The 17,107-nt window shown below is 49.3% G+C and overlaps 1 protein-coding gene across 1 annotated transcript in view; it reads left to right on the top strand.

The window, feature by feature from the left end:
- EHD4 (EH domain containing 4) overlaps positions 1–17,107 on the top strand; it is a 75,689-nt gene that overhangs the window by 52,327 nt on the left and 6,255 nt on the right. The window contains exons 4-5 of the mRNA XM_002825340.6: positions 2,544–2,956; positions 12,037–12,201. Of these exons, the coding sequence (XP_002825386.2) occupies positions 2,544–2,956; positions 12,037–12,201 (578 nt within the window). The remainder of the gene's footprint in view (positions 1–2,543; positions 2,957–12,036; positions 12,202–17,107) is intronic.

Genomic DNA, 17,107 nt, shown 5'->3' with positions numbered 1-17,107 from the left:
GCCTCCCAGAGTGCTGGGATTACAGGCATTAGCCACCGTGCCCAGCCTTATCATCGTTTTCAATAGCAAACCAAAGAAGCTGATTCTAACTAATTTAAGCAGAAAAGAAAATGTTTTGGAGAATTTTTCACAGGATTAATGGGAAAGTTGGAGAACTAGGCTGAGAAAAGAGTTAGGAAACCGCCACCACCATGAGTAAATTCTTATTTTCACTGTGTCTTTGTGTCATTTCCCCAAGGTTCAGCACTCCTCTCTGGTGGAAGTGAATGTCTAACTCTAGATCACATGCTTATGCCCCAGCTTGCTAAGGAGTGGGGCGAGGGACTCTCTACCACACCTTCAGCCTCCACAGCCCATAAAGGATACCTCCCGACCCAACAGGAAGGGTATTCAGCAAAACCAACTCACGTTCACTCCATGTGCACAGCATTTTCTTTGGTCTGTTTCTGAACCTTCAGATACCCCATCTGAACACTAGGAAGACCATGTGGGTGAGTGGTCAGGTCAGCATGGTGAATCAATCATCTCTCCTGGAAAAGCAAGTCCCCATGCAGGTCCATCTATGGGTGGCTCCAAAGCATCTTCCCAGCACCCGGCAAACAGCCAGTTCATTTATCCGCTGAGGACCTACAATCCTGTGAGCTAGGGCTGTCTGTGCACACGTCTGTCTCAAATGACAGTAGCACTTAGTGTTACCCTAGGGGGCAGTTTGTTCTGGCCTTTCAGGGACAGAACTCAGAGTGAAACCTTGACTCTAAATCTTTGCATACTATGTGTGACCCTGTCAGTAGGTCTTTGATATTCCTCTGACCTAAACTGACTGCTGACAGCAATGAAAATAAACTCTGGCCCACATTCCGAGAACTGCCTTTGCCTTCCTTATCACCAAGGAGGCAGGGAGTGCCACAGTGAGACAGAACAGAGAAAGGAAAAGCATGAATTGGAAGTATCCACGCGTGTGGCGGCATAAACACCACACTCAGGACAGCGGCCTCCTAGCCGGGGGAAGGGCTCAGGGAGGGGTGCACAGGGGGCTTCAGCGTTACCAAGTGTCTTGTTTTCTTTATGAAAAATGGACCTGAATCCAGTTTGCTTGTTCAGCTATTCCTCTAACACCTGTTCTTCAAATGCATGGAAACCTTAGTCTGCAGACCCTCTTTATTTTCACCTAATAGATTATTCACCTCAGATACTTTTTCCTCTGCCTTAGATCCACACCTTCTCCACCCCAACGGCCAACCAGGGTCTCACAATCGATGTTGACTTTTTTGTATTTGTGCTATAGTCTGTATCCATAGATGGTTGAGTATTTTGTATTTTAACATTTTATGTGAATGTTATCATGCCGTACATGTCCTTTTGAAACTAAGTTTTTACTCTTGTTCTTTTCTGGAGATTTACCTGTGTTGACAAGTGAAGATCTAGTTCCTTCTCACCACTGTATGGTATTTTGTTATCTAAAGAAACTATACTTGGTTTTAAAACATATCTGAAATAGCAAACAAAGCAAAGTGTCAACATTTGTTAAAATTATGTGGTAGGTACATCAGCATTCATAATATGACTCACAGATGTTTATGTATGTTTGAAAGTTTTCAAACTCTAAAAGAAGAGGGGAGATGACCCCTAGCATGGGGGTCAGGCAGGTGACATCTCAGCACTAGCTGGGCTGGATTGAGACTCTGCTTCTGCAACTAATCAGACAGATTAAAAGTCAACTTTGTGGGCTTGGCCTCCTCTTGTTTGCTTTTCGTGGGAATCTGCCTCCCTGGGGAAAGGCCTGAGATCCTTGACCTTGGGCTAAAGAGTGTTTATGCAGCTGCATGATTTGTGGAGGTGGCCAGAATAGGCTGAACAGAATTTGCTATGGGCCAGGCCATTTTAAAAAAAGAAATTGGCAAGAGACCATTTTACACAATGGCTGTGATGTGTAATGTTAAAAAAAATATTCACAATATACCTGAGCTATAAATAGTCCAAAGATAAATATTGATCACAACGCTGGCTGGGCCAACCTTTGACCTCCTCAGCACTCTACAAACTTGGGTTAATTGAAGGCGATGTCTCTTCTGTTATGCTTACTGGATACCCCATGGGATGCCAGGTGGCCTCTGGTTCTCTTTCTTCTCTATCTGGGGCTTTCAGAAAAGTGAGACTTTTCAGAAGTAAGATTTTTTGACCCATGGCCTGTGTTTTTATAAAACCATTGATCAATTTTGCCATCAAGCAAAAGGTCTGTATTAGGTGAAATAAAACACTCATGAGGACTAAATGAAATCACAGATATGGAAGTCAGCAATTACCAAAGTGACCATGAGCCCCATTCTCTTTCCTCCCTCCTCCTGTGGAAGGGCTCCCCAGGTCCTTCCTGCCCGGATTCATCCAGCCCGTGATTTTCATGTCACCAGGCCTCCACTGCCTCCAGGTTGGAGACAGGGCTCTCTCCCTGGCAGCTGCTGGAGAGCGAGACTGTTCCTGAGCCCTCCCAGTAAACGTGTCTCCTGCAGCAGTGGCCACACTGACGTGTCCTTCTCTCCACCCAGGCTATGACTTCTGCCAGGTCCTGCAGTGGTTTGCCGAGAGGGTGGACAGGATCATCCTGCTCTTTGATGCTCACAAGCTGGACATCTCAGATGAATTCTCAGAGGCCATCAAGGCCTTCCGGGGCCAGGACGACAAGATCCGTGTCGTGCTGAACAAGGCCGACCAAGTGGACACGCAGCAGCTGATGCGGGTCTACGGGGCCCTCATGTGGTCCCTGGGCAAGGTCATCAACACGCCCGAGGTGCTGCGCGTCTACATTGGCTCCTTCTGGGCGCAGCCCCTGCAGAACACGGACAACCGCCGGCTCTTCGAGGCTGAGGCCCAGGACCTCTTCAGAGACATCCAGAGCCTCCCCCAGAAGGCAGCGGTGCGCAAGCTCAACGACCTCATCAAGCGAGCGAGACTGGCCAAGGTAAGCCAGGAGATACCCTGCACAGAGGCCAGGGTCTGGGACTCTGCTGTCTCCTCTCCAGAGGCAAGGTGGGTGGGAGGAGGCTTCGTTCCAGAAGGCTTAAGGAATGAATGTGCGCTAGGTTAAGAATACAGCCTCGAGGTCAGGTGGCCCTGCTGACACCCTAGCTCCTGGCTCTGCACTCCTGGGCAGATGACTAACCCTGTTCTCCAGTCTGTACCGTGGAGCTAATAAGAGCACTTCACAAGGACTTGGGGTGACAGTTGGTCAGTGTGACAGAGCACTTGGCATAGTGCCTGGTGCACAGGGAGGGGGATCAATCAGTGCACTCACTACATGGTAGCTGTTAGGATGTCAGGACGATGGGAATATAACCAGCCAAACCTGAGAGAGGTGGCATTGGTGAGACCAACGGGATGCTGAGAGGCCACTGCTGGTCCCCGTGCACCAAAGGCCAGTGTTACCACCTGGATCCAGGGGAGCCCTGGGAAGAAGTTTGGCTCAGTCTTACTCTTGGAGTGTGCTGGTTTTGGGTCACACCCCATCCTCATTCTGGGCTGCGGGCTGTTAGCCTGCATGCCTGGGCTCCTGGCCCGCCTGCCTCATAGCTGAACCTTTCAGCAGCCCCAGGAGTGTGTGCCCAATGGGGCAGTGAGAGGTGACCTGCTGATATCCCTCAAGTGACAGAGTCAATTCATGTCTCCAAAGAGGGAAAAGCATATCCCTCCTCCAAGAGAAAATATGGAGAAAAAAATGGCTCTTTAAAAAATGTGTGCATGTTTCATAAAATCATTGTCCTCTAATGCTGGAAGTGCCTTTAGAGTTTTATCTAGTCCTAGTGAAGTTCAAACCTGGCTGATCATCAGAAGCAACATGCATTCCCAGGCCCTGCCCCAGAGCCTCAGATATAGGGGTGTGCGTGCACACATGGCCATGTGTGTATATGCATGTGTGTAAACACGCACGCGCGCATGTGTGTGTGTGTGTGTGTGTGTGGAAAGCTCCCTAGGTGATTCACTATGTGCCAGTCATGGTGTGGATGCTGCCATGAGTGCTCTGGGGAGGGTGACTACGTGCCTGGCCAGGAGGCAGGGAGGGCTTCCCTGATGGGGACAGCCAAGATGGGGACAATTCTTCCTCCTTCTTGCTGCTCATTAGCAGCCTGTCCTAGTGCCAGTGTGCTCACTGGGCAGCCTCTTGCCTGGGTGAAAACAAACACCTCCCTGGCTGCTGCTGCCCCTCACACAGGACCTCGATGTCCTGTGTCCCTCTCTGTCACCTGTGTCCCAGTGCATGTGCACGCATTTCTCCCATATGGCTCAGCTAACCTGCAGTGGTGTGGTGCTTGTGTGAGTCACCCTTCTTTATCCATTCTTCCTGCTCCAAGTGGCTTCCTTTCCAGAACTACAAGCCATTTTTGTTCCAGTTCTGCAAGGCAGTTGTGCTAACTAGTTTGTAAATCTACTTACGTGCAGCTCTCCTGAAATGATTTCGCCCTCACCCTTGTCCTGGGCCTAATGCTTGGTAGCAGGAAGGCTGTTTTTCCACTCGGTGATCCCTTGGTTTGTGGTGTTTCCTTTCTCCAGCAGGTACAACTGAACAACCTTCAAGGTGTGTGACACCCCACATTATTTTATAACCAAAGTTGGTGACTCATGTCATAGCCTTTGCAGATTTTGAGATTTTTTTAAACTATTTTTAAATGCTCATGGACATTCTTCATTTACCAGTTATTGGTAAATGAAGACCCAGTGACTGGAGATGCTGCTGTATTCAGTCATATAAATAAATAAGGAGGCCGGGCACGGTGGCTCACGCCTGTGATCCCAGCACTTTGGGAGGCCGAGGCAGGTGGATCACAAAGTCAGGAGTTCAAGGCCAGCCTGGCCAACGTAGTGAAACTCCGTCTCTACTAAAAATACAAAAATTAGCCAGGCGTGGTGGCAGGCACCTGTAATCCCAGCTACTCAGGAGGCTGAGGCAGGAGAATCGCTTGAACCCAGGAGGCGGAGGTTGCAGTGAGCCAAGATCATGCCACTGCACTCCAGCCTAGGCGACAGAGCGAGACTCTGTCTCAAATAAATAAATAAATAAATAAATAAGGAGCAGAGAGCTCGCTGGAAATGCCAAGTGCCTTAACCCATAGAGCTTCCCTGCCATCCTTGAGCCTCGGGCCCTCTGAACGGGCCAGCGCAGCCTGGGTTTGGAGGCACAGAACGCTGCTCTGTATTCTGACACTGTGAATAATGAAAACCCTTGTGTGGATGCGGGGAGTGGGGGACGGTCAAACTTGCTGAGCTTACTTGCAGGAAAAAGGCTTGTGGTTTTTTTCTTCCTAAGAATAGTATCTGGCTTGTTCCTTTTCACAAAGGAAAATGTTTGAAGTATGGGTATTTGCAGCCGGAGCTTCTCAGTGCCAGTTGCTCATGGGCAGTGCCATGCTGAGGAGCGGGGACAGGAAGCGGGCTCACCCGGAGGAGAAGCCGGACTCAGCACGGCAGCCTTGGCCACTAACTCATGACGTTAACCTCACATCACCTGCAGTTTCATGTTCCACCCCTGAACTTGTTTCTGCTTAAATGGACAGATATTTACCTGAGTTTTTCTTTTCGGAGTGTTTATATTTTCCAAAAGTGCTTTTATTTTGGTTTATTAACCTTTCTCTTGATCCAGTTTTCCTTTTTCACACCAACAGTGTTCCAAAGCTCTGTAGTCTGCATCACGTGTGTTATTTTGTTTGATCCTGTTGACAACACACAGTTGGGCATTTTTGTCCTCATTTCCCACCTGAGGGAATGGAAGCTAAGAAAGGTGAAGTTATGTCCCCAAGGCTTCACAGCCTGTAAGCTGCAAAGTATACGTTCAAACCTCGGTCAGTGTGACACCTCAGTCCAGAAAGCAGTCACCTGACATCGGGAGTGAACAGCAGCTACAGTACCTCCTCCCTTGTGTCCTTGTTTTCTGCACTGATCTGTTATTCTATTTATTCTATAAAAGTCTCCATCCACAGAAACCCTACAAAGCTTAGGTTTATCAAGCTGACACTTTGAAAACATGCAAAGGGTAAGTTTTCAGATGTCAGCTAAGAGGTGTCAAGTCTGAGTTGGGTTGTGGAGTATGTTTATTTATAGAACACCATAATTAACCAGGATTCATGGCCCATCCAGATAAAGCAAGTGCGTCGTTTTAATCAAACTCAAAGTGTCATAAAGGTGACATTTTAATAATATGAAAAGTAGATACTCTTCCCAAAGAGCTCTTGAAGTTCATTTCCCTTCTTTTTCTGTTTATATATTTTTTTCACATCTCTGTATTTAAGGAACAGGGAACCTTTAGAATGGGTTTTTGGTTAGCCTCAAAGATCACTTCTTACAATCTCAGTAGACATCCTTCTTGGAAGATGGCTCACACTCTGAGATGCCAGTCAGGGTTCATTTCATGATTCTTTAAAGGAAGCTATTTGGGGAAAGCCCAAAAAAGGGTTTGGAAAATGTCATTTACTTTTATTCAGCTATTATTAAAATAGCCAGATTAAAGAAATTAGACTCATACAAATCCCAAACAATGCAAGTTCACTATCAGACCCCACCCTTTAGAAACGTATTGCCCAAGAATAGGAAAGGCTGTCACCCATTTGGAGATCTTGGCTCAACAAAAATGAGGCAACATTTGAGGAAGAAACAAGTAAAACTGAGAAAGAAGAGGAGAGGTCAGTGATTTTCAAGGTTCACTATAGTTCTGTGGAATTTAGCTTATTCTTTCAAATGCAGACTCTTCTCAGTCACATGTGATGTGCAGAGCCTGGCTTTCTTGTCCGTTTGCGCTGTCAAATTCCTTCCATAGGCCGGGCACGGTGGCTCACGCCTGTAATCCCAACACTTCAGGAAAGCGAGGCAGGCAGATCACTTGAGGTCAGGAGTTCAAGACCAGGCTGGCTAACATGGTGAAACCCCGTCTCTACTAAAAATACAAAAATTAGCTGGGCATGGAGGTGGGCGCCTGTAATCCTGGCTACTCAGGAAGCTGAGGAGGAGAATCACTTGAACCCAGGAGTCGGAGGTTGCAGTCAACCAGGATCGTGCCACTGCACTCCAGCCTGGGTGACAAAGCAAGACTCCATCTCAAAAAAAAAAATTCTCCTATAAAGAAATGAGGCATTTTTTGTGCACCAAATGGATTCAGGCTAAAGCGTGTGAGAATCATGATATAATGGATCATGAAGATCCTGGTATTGCCTAGTTCTCGGCAGGGCTCTAAAAATAACTCAGTCAGCAGCCCCGAGCTACTGTGGATGTGTGTGTGTCAGTGCTTGAGCCCATAAATGGAAGCCTGTCTCTTTGAAGGTTGACCTCAGACAAGTGTGCAGCCCCTTCGGGTCCCCTTTAAGGCTGCATGGAATTACATGTGCCATTGGTGCCAGTTTGGATCTGAACAGAATAACAAACCCTTGCTCAAGTGAGAACACGTCAGCTGCCTTTCTCTGCCTCTCACAGTCTCACACTCTTGTTACCCCATGGGTTCATCTTTTGGGTCTCAGGCTTATTAACTGAATTTTTTATATTATCATAAACCCACTTTATAAACGTGCTGATACCCTGGCTTTAAATACTTTATGCAGGTTTCCAGAGCTGGGCTTCCAGCCGCAGGTCTCCAGCAGGTCGCATTAAGTTTGCGGATGAGCGTGGCACAGTGTGTCACCATGCCTTCCCAGCCCGCCTTCCCCAAACTACTGCCTGATCCTCACATTCCATGAAGCTTTTCATTCCAGCACTGGTCGCTTCCAGCATCCAGCACTCGCTGAAGTTACCCTCTAAGTCCAGAGTAGATGTGGCCAGTATCACTCTTTAGTACATGTGTCTCAGTCTTGGAGACACACACACACACACACACACACACACACATCATTGGACACAATTAATGAGATCTGTGTCAGAGTGTAAGTGTGAACTACATATACATTCATATACATTTAAAAGGGAGGACTTTCCTTTCTGCTCATTGAGTTATTAGCCTAGAGAAAAACTGTCATTTTGTCATTTTGATCCATTTGATTTCCCTCAGTCATCCCCATTAGATGCCTTAGGGCTTCTGCAAGTTTACACAAGGCAAAGGATGACTTGAACAAGATACGAATGTTCAGAAGCCCCCAGGGGTCAATGTAAATTAAACACTTGGAACCCAAATTCATTATATTACTATTTAAATATAGAGAGTTTATTAATTATTCGGTAAGGAGTAACCAGCCAGGAGCCCTCTCTCTCATTACTGCACCTCCAGCTGTTGGTCTTTGGCCATTAGTTGATAACAAGTTACATTAGCTCCTCTTTCTAGTGAGGAGAGTGCATTCAAATACATGACCTCTTCTATTCTCATAATAACTCTGTGAGATGAATGTTGTTGTCATTTCTAATTTGTGGATGAGCATGCTGAGGTGGAGATCCCATGCCTGGCCCCAAGTTGCTCAGTAGGTAGGCAGTAGTCATGGGGCCTGAGCCTCATCTTCCAGCTCCAGGTCTAGTCACCCTCTTCTCTTTCCTACTCCTCTTCTTCCCAATTAGTTTTTTCTGGTTATAAAGGTCAAAAGACCCGAGTGTTTCCACCTCCTTCCCCAGGGACAACCGCCAGGTCTGGCCCTGGGTCTGGCATGTATTTGGAGACACCTTTGACACATAATTGCAGGGGTGAGCTCTGGAGGCTGACTGTGGATTTTAGCCATTCAAGCTGTCCTGTCTGTTTACCAGAAGACTTTAGAAAATGACAGGGTGCCATCCTGCCAGCAGCTCTTAGTCTTCACCCGCATTCCCACGTGGTGTCCCAACGTTTGCGTGCCATCATTGTGTCTGTGTTTGATGTGTGGGGAAAGGGAGAATAAAGGACCCTTCCAAAGCCTCTCAGCGAATTAGGCACGAGCAGAAGTCAAACCTCAGATCAAAGTTTTCCAAACTCATTCTGTGGGACACAGTTCATTTTGAATTCCAGATTTTGAACAACTTCAGTAAGATTATTAATGCATACCCACAGGGCATACCCACAGGGAGTCATTAGTTCTTTAGGGACAGGAATGAGGCACTTGGATGCTAGTGCCAGCTCTGTATCTACCAACTAGCTGTGTGACCTTGAGTGAGTCACATGGATGTCCTGGAACCAGGAATTAAAGCAGATATCGGGGGTCACTTCCAGATTCAGTATTCCATGATGCTAAGAATTATAATTTACCTTGTGACTTGATGAATTTTTTTTTCTTTTTTTGAGACGGATTCTTGCTCTGTCACCCAGGCTGGAGTACAGTGGGGCAATCTCAGCTCACTGTGACCTCCGCCTCCCAGGTTCAAGCTATTCTCCTGCCTCAGCCTCCTGAGTAGCTGAGACTACAGGTGCCCGCCACCACACCCAGCTAATTTTTGTATTTTTAGTAGAGACAGGGTTTCACCACATTGGCCAGGCTGGTCTCGAACTCCTGACCTTAAGTGACCCACCTGCCTCAGCCTCCCAAGTTGCTGGGATTACAGGCGTGAGCCATCACGCCCGGCCAACTTGATGAACTTCTGAAAGCAGGTCTGTGCACAGAAGCTGGCCCTGGGTTATTGTTCAGGGCGCACCAGGAAGGGCAGGACGCGGGTGGACATGCAGAGGCAGCGTAACAGGAGACTTCCACAAAACTCGCTAATGGAACTTCCTAGAAGTGGAGGCTGGGGCCGAGAGCAGCCGCAGTGTGAGCAGGTCACCTAAGGGTCATGACTCAGGTGGCACCAAGCTGGTGGAAGGAGGAGCGAGTTGAGACCTGGCACGAGATCAGCCCGAGGTTTATCAGGGCTGTGGAGGCCTAGTGTCAGGGCAGCCTCAGTCATCAGCCAGCAAACACCACAAGGCCTGAGACGAGGGACCAGGTGCCACTCAGTGAGTGGAGGGTGTGGCAGGTGCACATCAGCTGAGTTCAGTGCAGGTAAAGCAGGCCCTGGGCACCAGGGAGTGTTCAGGAACAGTGTGTCCGACCTCGGGGGGTGGGGGCAGGGACTGGGTGAGGAGTCAGCCAGATGAGCGGGAACTAAGCCCTCCCTGAGCTGGGGCCTGGCGGCTCAGAGGTACCTTACTAGTAGGTGGTGAGGGGTCTTGGGAAGCCCTGCAGAGGCCTAGGCAGCTGCTCCAGGGCTAGGCCCCAGAGCAGGGAAGGGGGTGGTCTCAATAAGAAGCCCTTGTGTTTGGGAGACTGAGCAGCTGTGGGGGCCTCCTGCTTCCCTTGGGGTGGCTCCAGGGTGGGGTGAGCCTGAGCACAGAAGAGAGAGGTATACATAGGTATACATAGAGAACATATTCATAGGCCCAGTCCAGAGTTTCCAGGCAGGTAGAGGTCAAGGAGATGATGCAAGGACAGCTGGTGAGCAGCTGGTTCTTCGTGATGGAACATGGCAGCCCCTCCAGTCCAAGGGTGCTCCCTCAGCCCTGGCCCTCCCCAGCCCAGCCACACCAAGCCAGGCATTCACTGTCGGAGGCAAAGGAGTTGGTATCTTCCCACTTGCTCATCACAGCGGTTAAAGCCCAGGATTCTAAATAACGGATCCCAAACTTCAGGTTTCTCAAGTTATCTCTAAGAATCTTGTAAATCATTTCAGTTGTCTTCATTTGAAAAATAAGTACATAAACAAGTTTGCTGGTGACAGAAAGGTGTAGCGTCATCTCTCCAAGTCCATCCTCTCAGCGGTAGCCAGGCTGCACAGTGCGTGCTTCTGTTAAACGACCCTTGTGCGGATGGGAAGTTGGCATTTTCTGACCTCAGCATGTCAGACCTTGCATTAGGTACTTAGGTTAGCGTCCAAATCCTCGCAAAATGTTTTTGGCTGTGTCCAGCATGTGTCCACACATGGGCCCTCAGCTGAGCTATGGAATGTATCTGCTTACCCCCTTTATTTAATTTCAGCTTCCTCAAGATTACAGTAGAAGTCTGTTTTCTTTAATAGGATTTTCCATTGCTACATAGTCATTTTCTTTTTGTAATCACCACTCTGTTTTTCATCCTTTCTTATTTTAGTTACTTACTTGACTTCACAATTACTCTGGAATTCAAGATATACAAAGAGGCTGGTCACGGTGGTTCATGCCTGTAATCCCAGCACTTTGGGAGGCCAAGGTGGGTGGATCACCTGAGGTCAGGAGTTCGAGACCAGCCTGGCCAACATGGTGAAACCCCATCTCTACTAAAAATACAAAAATTAGCCGGGTGTCGTGGCGCACACCTGTAATCCCAGCTACTCGGAAGGCTGAAGCAGGAAAATCACTTGAACCAGGAGGTGGAGGTTGCAGTGAGCCAAGATCACGCTGTTCCACTCCAGCCTGGGCAACAGAGTGAGAGTCCATCTCAAAAAATATATATATACAAAGAGAACTTTTGGAGTGATCATTTCTTAATATCCTGAAGTTGGAAATCAGTAGAAGAGTGGAAATGTTAAGGCTAGATTCTCGCCCCTCCAATGACAGCCTGCTGGCTACCCCAGGCCTCAGTAATCAAGGTTTCTGGGGCTTCTGGGCTCTTCTCCCAGGGGGATCTTCTGCCATTCAGCCTGATCCCAGGCAGCTGGTCTTGTGCAGAATGACTTTAGTTCCACCAGTAGAGATCTCAGAGTCTAAACCTCCCATAACAGGGGGGTTATGGGGATTCTCATCTCATCGTTCACTGGGCACAGATTTCCATGTTGATCAGCCATTGATGCCAGCCTCCGGTTTCATTTCCTGGTGCTCCCAGGCACCAGCCTGGTGAAAGTTTCTCCTGGGTATTCTGGTTAATTGCGAGAACTAAGAGCTCTCCCACCCAGGCCCCACCCATACCACTCACTCCCTACAGACACCAGAATTGCCACTCAGAGGCACAACAGAACAGTAGCTGTAGAATTTCCCCAAGTCTGGCCGCATTCCAGCCACCCTTGGACAGCTCCACTCCCCCTGGACCCTCCCCTCCTCCTGTCCTTGGGACCTGGTTTGTGTGGGTACCTGTTATGTGTTATGTTGGAGTTAAGATGCGATCTTGTTTGTTCCTTCTCTGGTGCAATTCTAAATGACACTTCCCTGCCTGATCTATACCCCTCTAGGTGCATGCCTACATCATCAGCTACCTGAAGAAGGAGATGCCAAGTGTATTTGGAAAGGAAAACAAGAAGAGAGAGCTTATCAGCAGGCTACCAGAAATCTACATTCAGCTACAGCGAGAATACCAGATTTCTGCAGGGGACTTCCCCGAGGTCAAGGGTATGCAGGTACTGGGAGCCCACTACAGTGTCATGGGCAGAGGGCAGAGATGCAGTGCCACATTGTCTGGCTGTTTGCTGGAGACAAATGAGGGTCCCATGGTTTAGGATCAAGGAGAATGCATCTTCCTAATGGTGATCCATGATAATAGCATATGAATAAAGCAGAAATTGCCTGTCTTCCAAAATGCATAAACAAAGGAGACACATGGCCAAAGGTAAATGAAGCTCCCATGAGAAAGTCAGGTGAGCAGCCCTCTTAGACTGTGTCCAAGGAGGCTGCTTGATGTTGCGGTGACACTGCTTTTTGGAATCCCAGAACTGTGAGGGAATGACAGCTGGGAGTGGCCTTCAGGGTCACCTTGGGCGGCCTCCTCCAGCCCTGCCCTGACCTGCCCCATGCCGTGGGATTATGTGCTCAGGCAGCCTTGCTGCTGCAGGCTCAAGGGCTCCAGCAGGGGCTGTGGGGCTCTGCGGACGCTGCTGGACTGTGTGGGCACAGGTAGGACTGTGCTTAAAGGTTGGTGCTGGGCAGCCATTGGCCCACTGTCAAGGCCTCTCTTGAGTTGTAGCCAGGCGGCTCCAGCCAGGCAACAATGGGTGCTGCATTCAGCCGCCCTGCCCTGACCGGCATATCTACCTCTCTGCACTGCTGTTAGACGAGCGTGTCCTCACAAGCGTGTGGCCTCACCCGTGTGGCTTCTGGGCTGACAGTCCTCACAGAGCCAAGCTGGCCGTCTTCTTATCTGGTGCAGGGACCCCTCTGCCCTGGGGGCCACAGTCTTCTCGGTAAAGCAGGAGCCACAAACTCAGATGCCTGCAGCCACCACCCAATAATGCAAACAGTGGAGCAGGCCAGATGAAAGAGAAACTCTGTCACCCTCTCTGGCTGCCTTTGGTTTTCCCACATTTGATAGAGAAGAGGGTTCCTAGAAACATTTGTCAGCAAGGAAGAAAACCATCCTGAGGTGTGCCAAGAACGTGTCAGGGGTCTCATGGTGGGGCAGATTGCACAATGCAGAAGCCCTGTCTAGCCCAGTGGTCACTTCCCTGTGGGAATACAGACCTGGAAGGCTCAAGAGAAGCTGGAAATCTGGATTTGTATGTCAGATCACCTGATTTTCACAGTTCGGCTCAAAAAAATACTATATAGGACAAACAAAGCCTACCTGCATGTGGGCTGCACACAAAGACCACCAGTTACCATCTCTTGCCCTGAGCCACAGAGTGGCAGCATGGAAGCCAGCATAGTTTAAAAACTGCAAGCAGGTACAGCCGGAGGCAGGAGGAGGGAGAGGTGAAAGCAGAGAGGATACAGGGAGAGGGGAAGGTCCGGCAGAAGAGGCAAGGGGCCAGCAGGTGGCAAGAGGGGAACTTTGATCCTAAGGGATTTTTTAATGTAAGCTTTATATAAATTACACATTAACTCAGAGGTGGGTTTTTCTTGCTGTTTTGATGACAGCTCTTTATGCCTGGATTCAGAGTGAATGAGTCTAATACATTTGATCTGACCCAATACAGTTTAGCTGTATTTATTTTAAAATATATTCAGAGGGCTGGGTGTGATGGCTCATGCCTGTAATCTCAGCACTTTGGGAGGCCAACGCAGGCAGATCACCTGAGATCAGGAGTTCAAGACCAGCCTGGCCAACATGGCAAAACCCCGTCTCTACTAAAAATACAGAAATTAGCCGGGTGTGGTGGCTATAATCCCAGCTACTTCAGAGGCTGAGGCAGGAGAATTTGTTGAACCCGGCAGGCAGAGGTTGCAGTGAACCGAGATTGCGCCGCTGTACTCCAGCCTGGGTGACACAGGCAGACCCCATCTCAAAAAATAAATAAATATATATACACATACACATACAGGCTGGGCGCAGTGGCTCACACCTGTAATCCCTACACTTTGGGAGGCCAAGGCGGGCAGATAATTTGAGTTTAGGAGTCGGAGACCAGCCTGGGCAACGTAGTGAAACCCCGTCTCTGCAGAAAATCCAAAAAAATTAGCCAGGCGTGGTGGTGCATGTCTGTAGTTCCAGCTACCCGGGAGGCTGAGGTGGGAGGATTACTTGAGCCCTGAAGGTGAAGGTTGCAGTGAGCCAAGATCACACCACTGCACTCCAGCCAGGACAACAGTGTAAGACCCTGTCTCAAAAAAATATGCACACACACACACACCACAGAGAAATGTCTTTTCTCTTCCAGCAGTGAAATGGGCATTCATGTGCTCACAAGCTGAATTGGGTTTTTCTGGTCACTAGGTGGTATTGGAGGGCTGTTGTGGCCTCCAGGAGCAGTTTCCCTGGGCAACTTCCCCATTCACGCCCATGGTTATGCCCTCTATCCCGTGACCAAGCAGTAAGACAGCTGTTTCCTTGTACCCTTCAGATATTTCAGAAGGGAACTTGGTTTCTTGACCTAAATGAAAGTTATAAAGAAATACAGAGCCTGAGCTGTGGCCCAGTGGGGGCCTCTATGCCTCGCTGGCTTCCTGAAGTTGCTACAGTGCCTCGCCGCAGGGAGACGCTGCTCTTGAGCCCTGGGGCTCCACGGAGGCCTCCCTTGCAAGGCCTCTCCTGCTGGTCCCCTGTGAGCCCGATAACGTAGGGAGCAGACTCTGGGACCAGAGCTACTCATGACAAAGCTAGCCTGGGCTGGCCAGGTCGGAAGACACCCAGGGTCCTCTGAGCTGGGGGAAGGCAACAAGGAAAGCATGATCTCAGGAGCAGCCGTGGCCTACTGAGATGGAGGGTACAAGGAGGGCCAAGCCTTTGCTGAGAATCACCTGGAGTCAGGTCTATGCCCAGTACCTTAGCACCACTGAAGGTGGGTGAGCAAGCAAGTACAGGATCCAGCCAGCCACTCCAAGTGCTGACATAGGAGCAGGCTCTGTGCATGGTCTGCAGCCAGACCAGGTGTGTCACCCCAAGGGGAACGTGGCAGTGCCCAGGCAGGGATGCCCGCAACCCCAAAGCCCCAGAGGGGGTATTACAGTGTGCTAATTAGCTCTTTTAGTTCTGCGTCATGTTAGCAGCTCAGTCACCCTCTTGCCCCACTCTGGCCCATGGCTCCGGTCCAGCTCAACCCCACCACTGCTTCTGTTGAGTGGCGCGGCTACCCTGCAACGGTGAGGGCAGAGGGCCAGTGTTACAGCCTTTCTGGGTACCTGTGTTTGGTGGGTCCCAAGCTCTTGTCCCGCATCCAAGAAGAATAAGGTCATGCTGACAATTGAAGAGTGATGAGGGTGGAGGATTTTATTGAGCAACAAAACAACTCTCAGTGAAGAGGGGATGGGAAGATTGGGTTGTCTCTCCCAAAGTCATGTCATCTCCCCAGTGTGGCTGAGTCTGGGGTTTTTACAGGCACAGGATAGAGGAGTGCATGCTGATTGATTTGTGAGTATGCAAAAAAGGTTAAAACAAAGGCACCAGTCAAAGGTGGACATGACAGTGTAAAAACAATTAGGGAAGGGTAGGTATATGTAAAATAGGCGAAGGGTGAGGATCAATCAAAGAAAAGCAGCCAAATAGAAAGACAGGTTCTCAATCCAGTCCATGGATTTGACTTGTAGCTTGGCCTGCAGGCTTTAAACTGCCTTTGGCTTGAAGATAGGGTTTCACTGGAGCCTCAGCATTTGTCTGCCTCCTGCTGCTATCACTGTTCTAGGCCCCTGGAATAAATCAACACAAAAAAATGAACAAATGAGGCTGGACATGGTGGCTTACGCCTGTAATCCCAGCACTTTGGAAGTCTGAAATGGGAGGATTGCTTGAGTCCAGGGGTTGGAGAACAACCTGGGCAACATAGTGGGACCCTATATCCATTAAAATATTTTAAAATTAGCCAGGTGTGGTTGGCTCATGCCTGTGATCCCAGCCACTTGCGAGGGTGAGGTGGGAGGATGGCTTAAGCCCGGGAGGTCGAGGCTGCTGTGAGCCATGATCACACCACTGCACTCCAGCCTGGGTGACAGAGGAAACCCTGTCTCAAAAAACAGAAAAAATGAACAAGTGGAGGTAAAAATAATTGACAGCAACCCCATTGTCAGGACACATGTTTCTTGTTACAATATGAGCACTGTTGTGCTTCCATGTAATTGAATTATCTGACATCTGATATTTAGTATCTCTCTCCCACATAAGTCTGCGGCTTCATGAGATCAGTGACCCATGCCCTGTTCACTGCCGTATCCCCAGCATCTAGGACGTGATGAGTGCTCAGTTAACACATGCCAAGTGAATTAGTAAGTTAGTGTAAGGCCATATCACAGCAGGCTCTCAGGCCCTGACCCAGCCTCGATTCCCACAGGGCTTATAGACCAGGGGTTCCCCGTGCCAACCCCTGGAAGCTGCAGGAAGAGGCCTCCTTGGGAAGTAAGCTGAGGCCTGGTCATACCACCCCATTCCTTCGGAGAATCCCCAGGGAACAAGGCAGCCTGGAGCCTGTCAGGAATGCTTAGTGACACCTGATACTGCAAGCTAGCTTGCTGTCACCGGAAGCTTTGAGGGGCACATGTGTGGGTTAGGGCCTGTCCCATCCCTGAGGCTGTTAAAGTCTAACATCGTCTGTAACATAGGCTTTGACAGAGGGGGGACATAACGCTTAGAAGTGACCACACTGTGATGTTTGCACATATCAGGGTCACGCAGAGAGCTCGCTGATGCCAGCTTTAGGTTGTTATTCTCCCTGTTCTCTCATGGAGCCAGCCGGTCAGAGTGACTCTTGGCTGTAGCAGTGAGAGGAGAGTGTATTTTGAAGGCCCTTCCCTGAGCTGGGACAGGCCCTGCAACCCACCTGTGTGGGTGCCTGTGCGTGCCTGGCACGCTCTGGGGAGGGACCGTGACCGACAGCACAGTGTTAATACTGCAGGACAAGATGAGCACCTGAAGGGCCACGGTTACTGCTGACTCTGCTCCTC

This window comes from Pongo abelii, chromosome 16 (genome assembly GCF_028885655.2).
Source record: "Pongo abelii isolate AG06213 chromosome 16, NHGRI_mPonAbe1-v2.0_pri, whole genome shotgun sequence".
Taxonomy (NCBI): domain Eukaryota; kingdom Metazoa; phylum Chordata; class Mammalia; order Primates; family Hominidae; genus Pongo; species Pongo abelii.
Note: the sequence above shows the minus strand (reverse complement) of the source record. Positions and strands in the feature narration are given on the sequence as shown.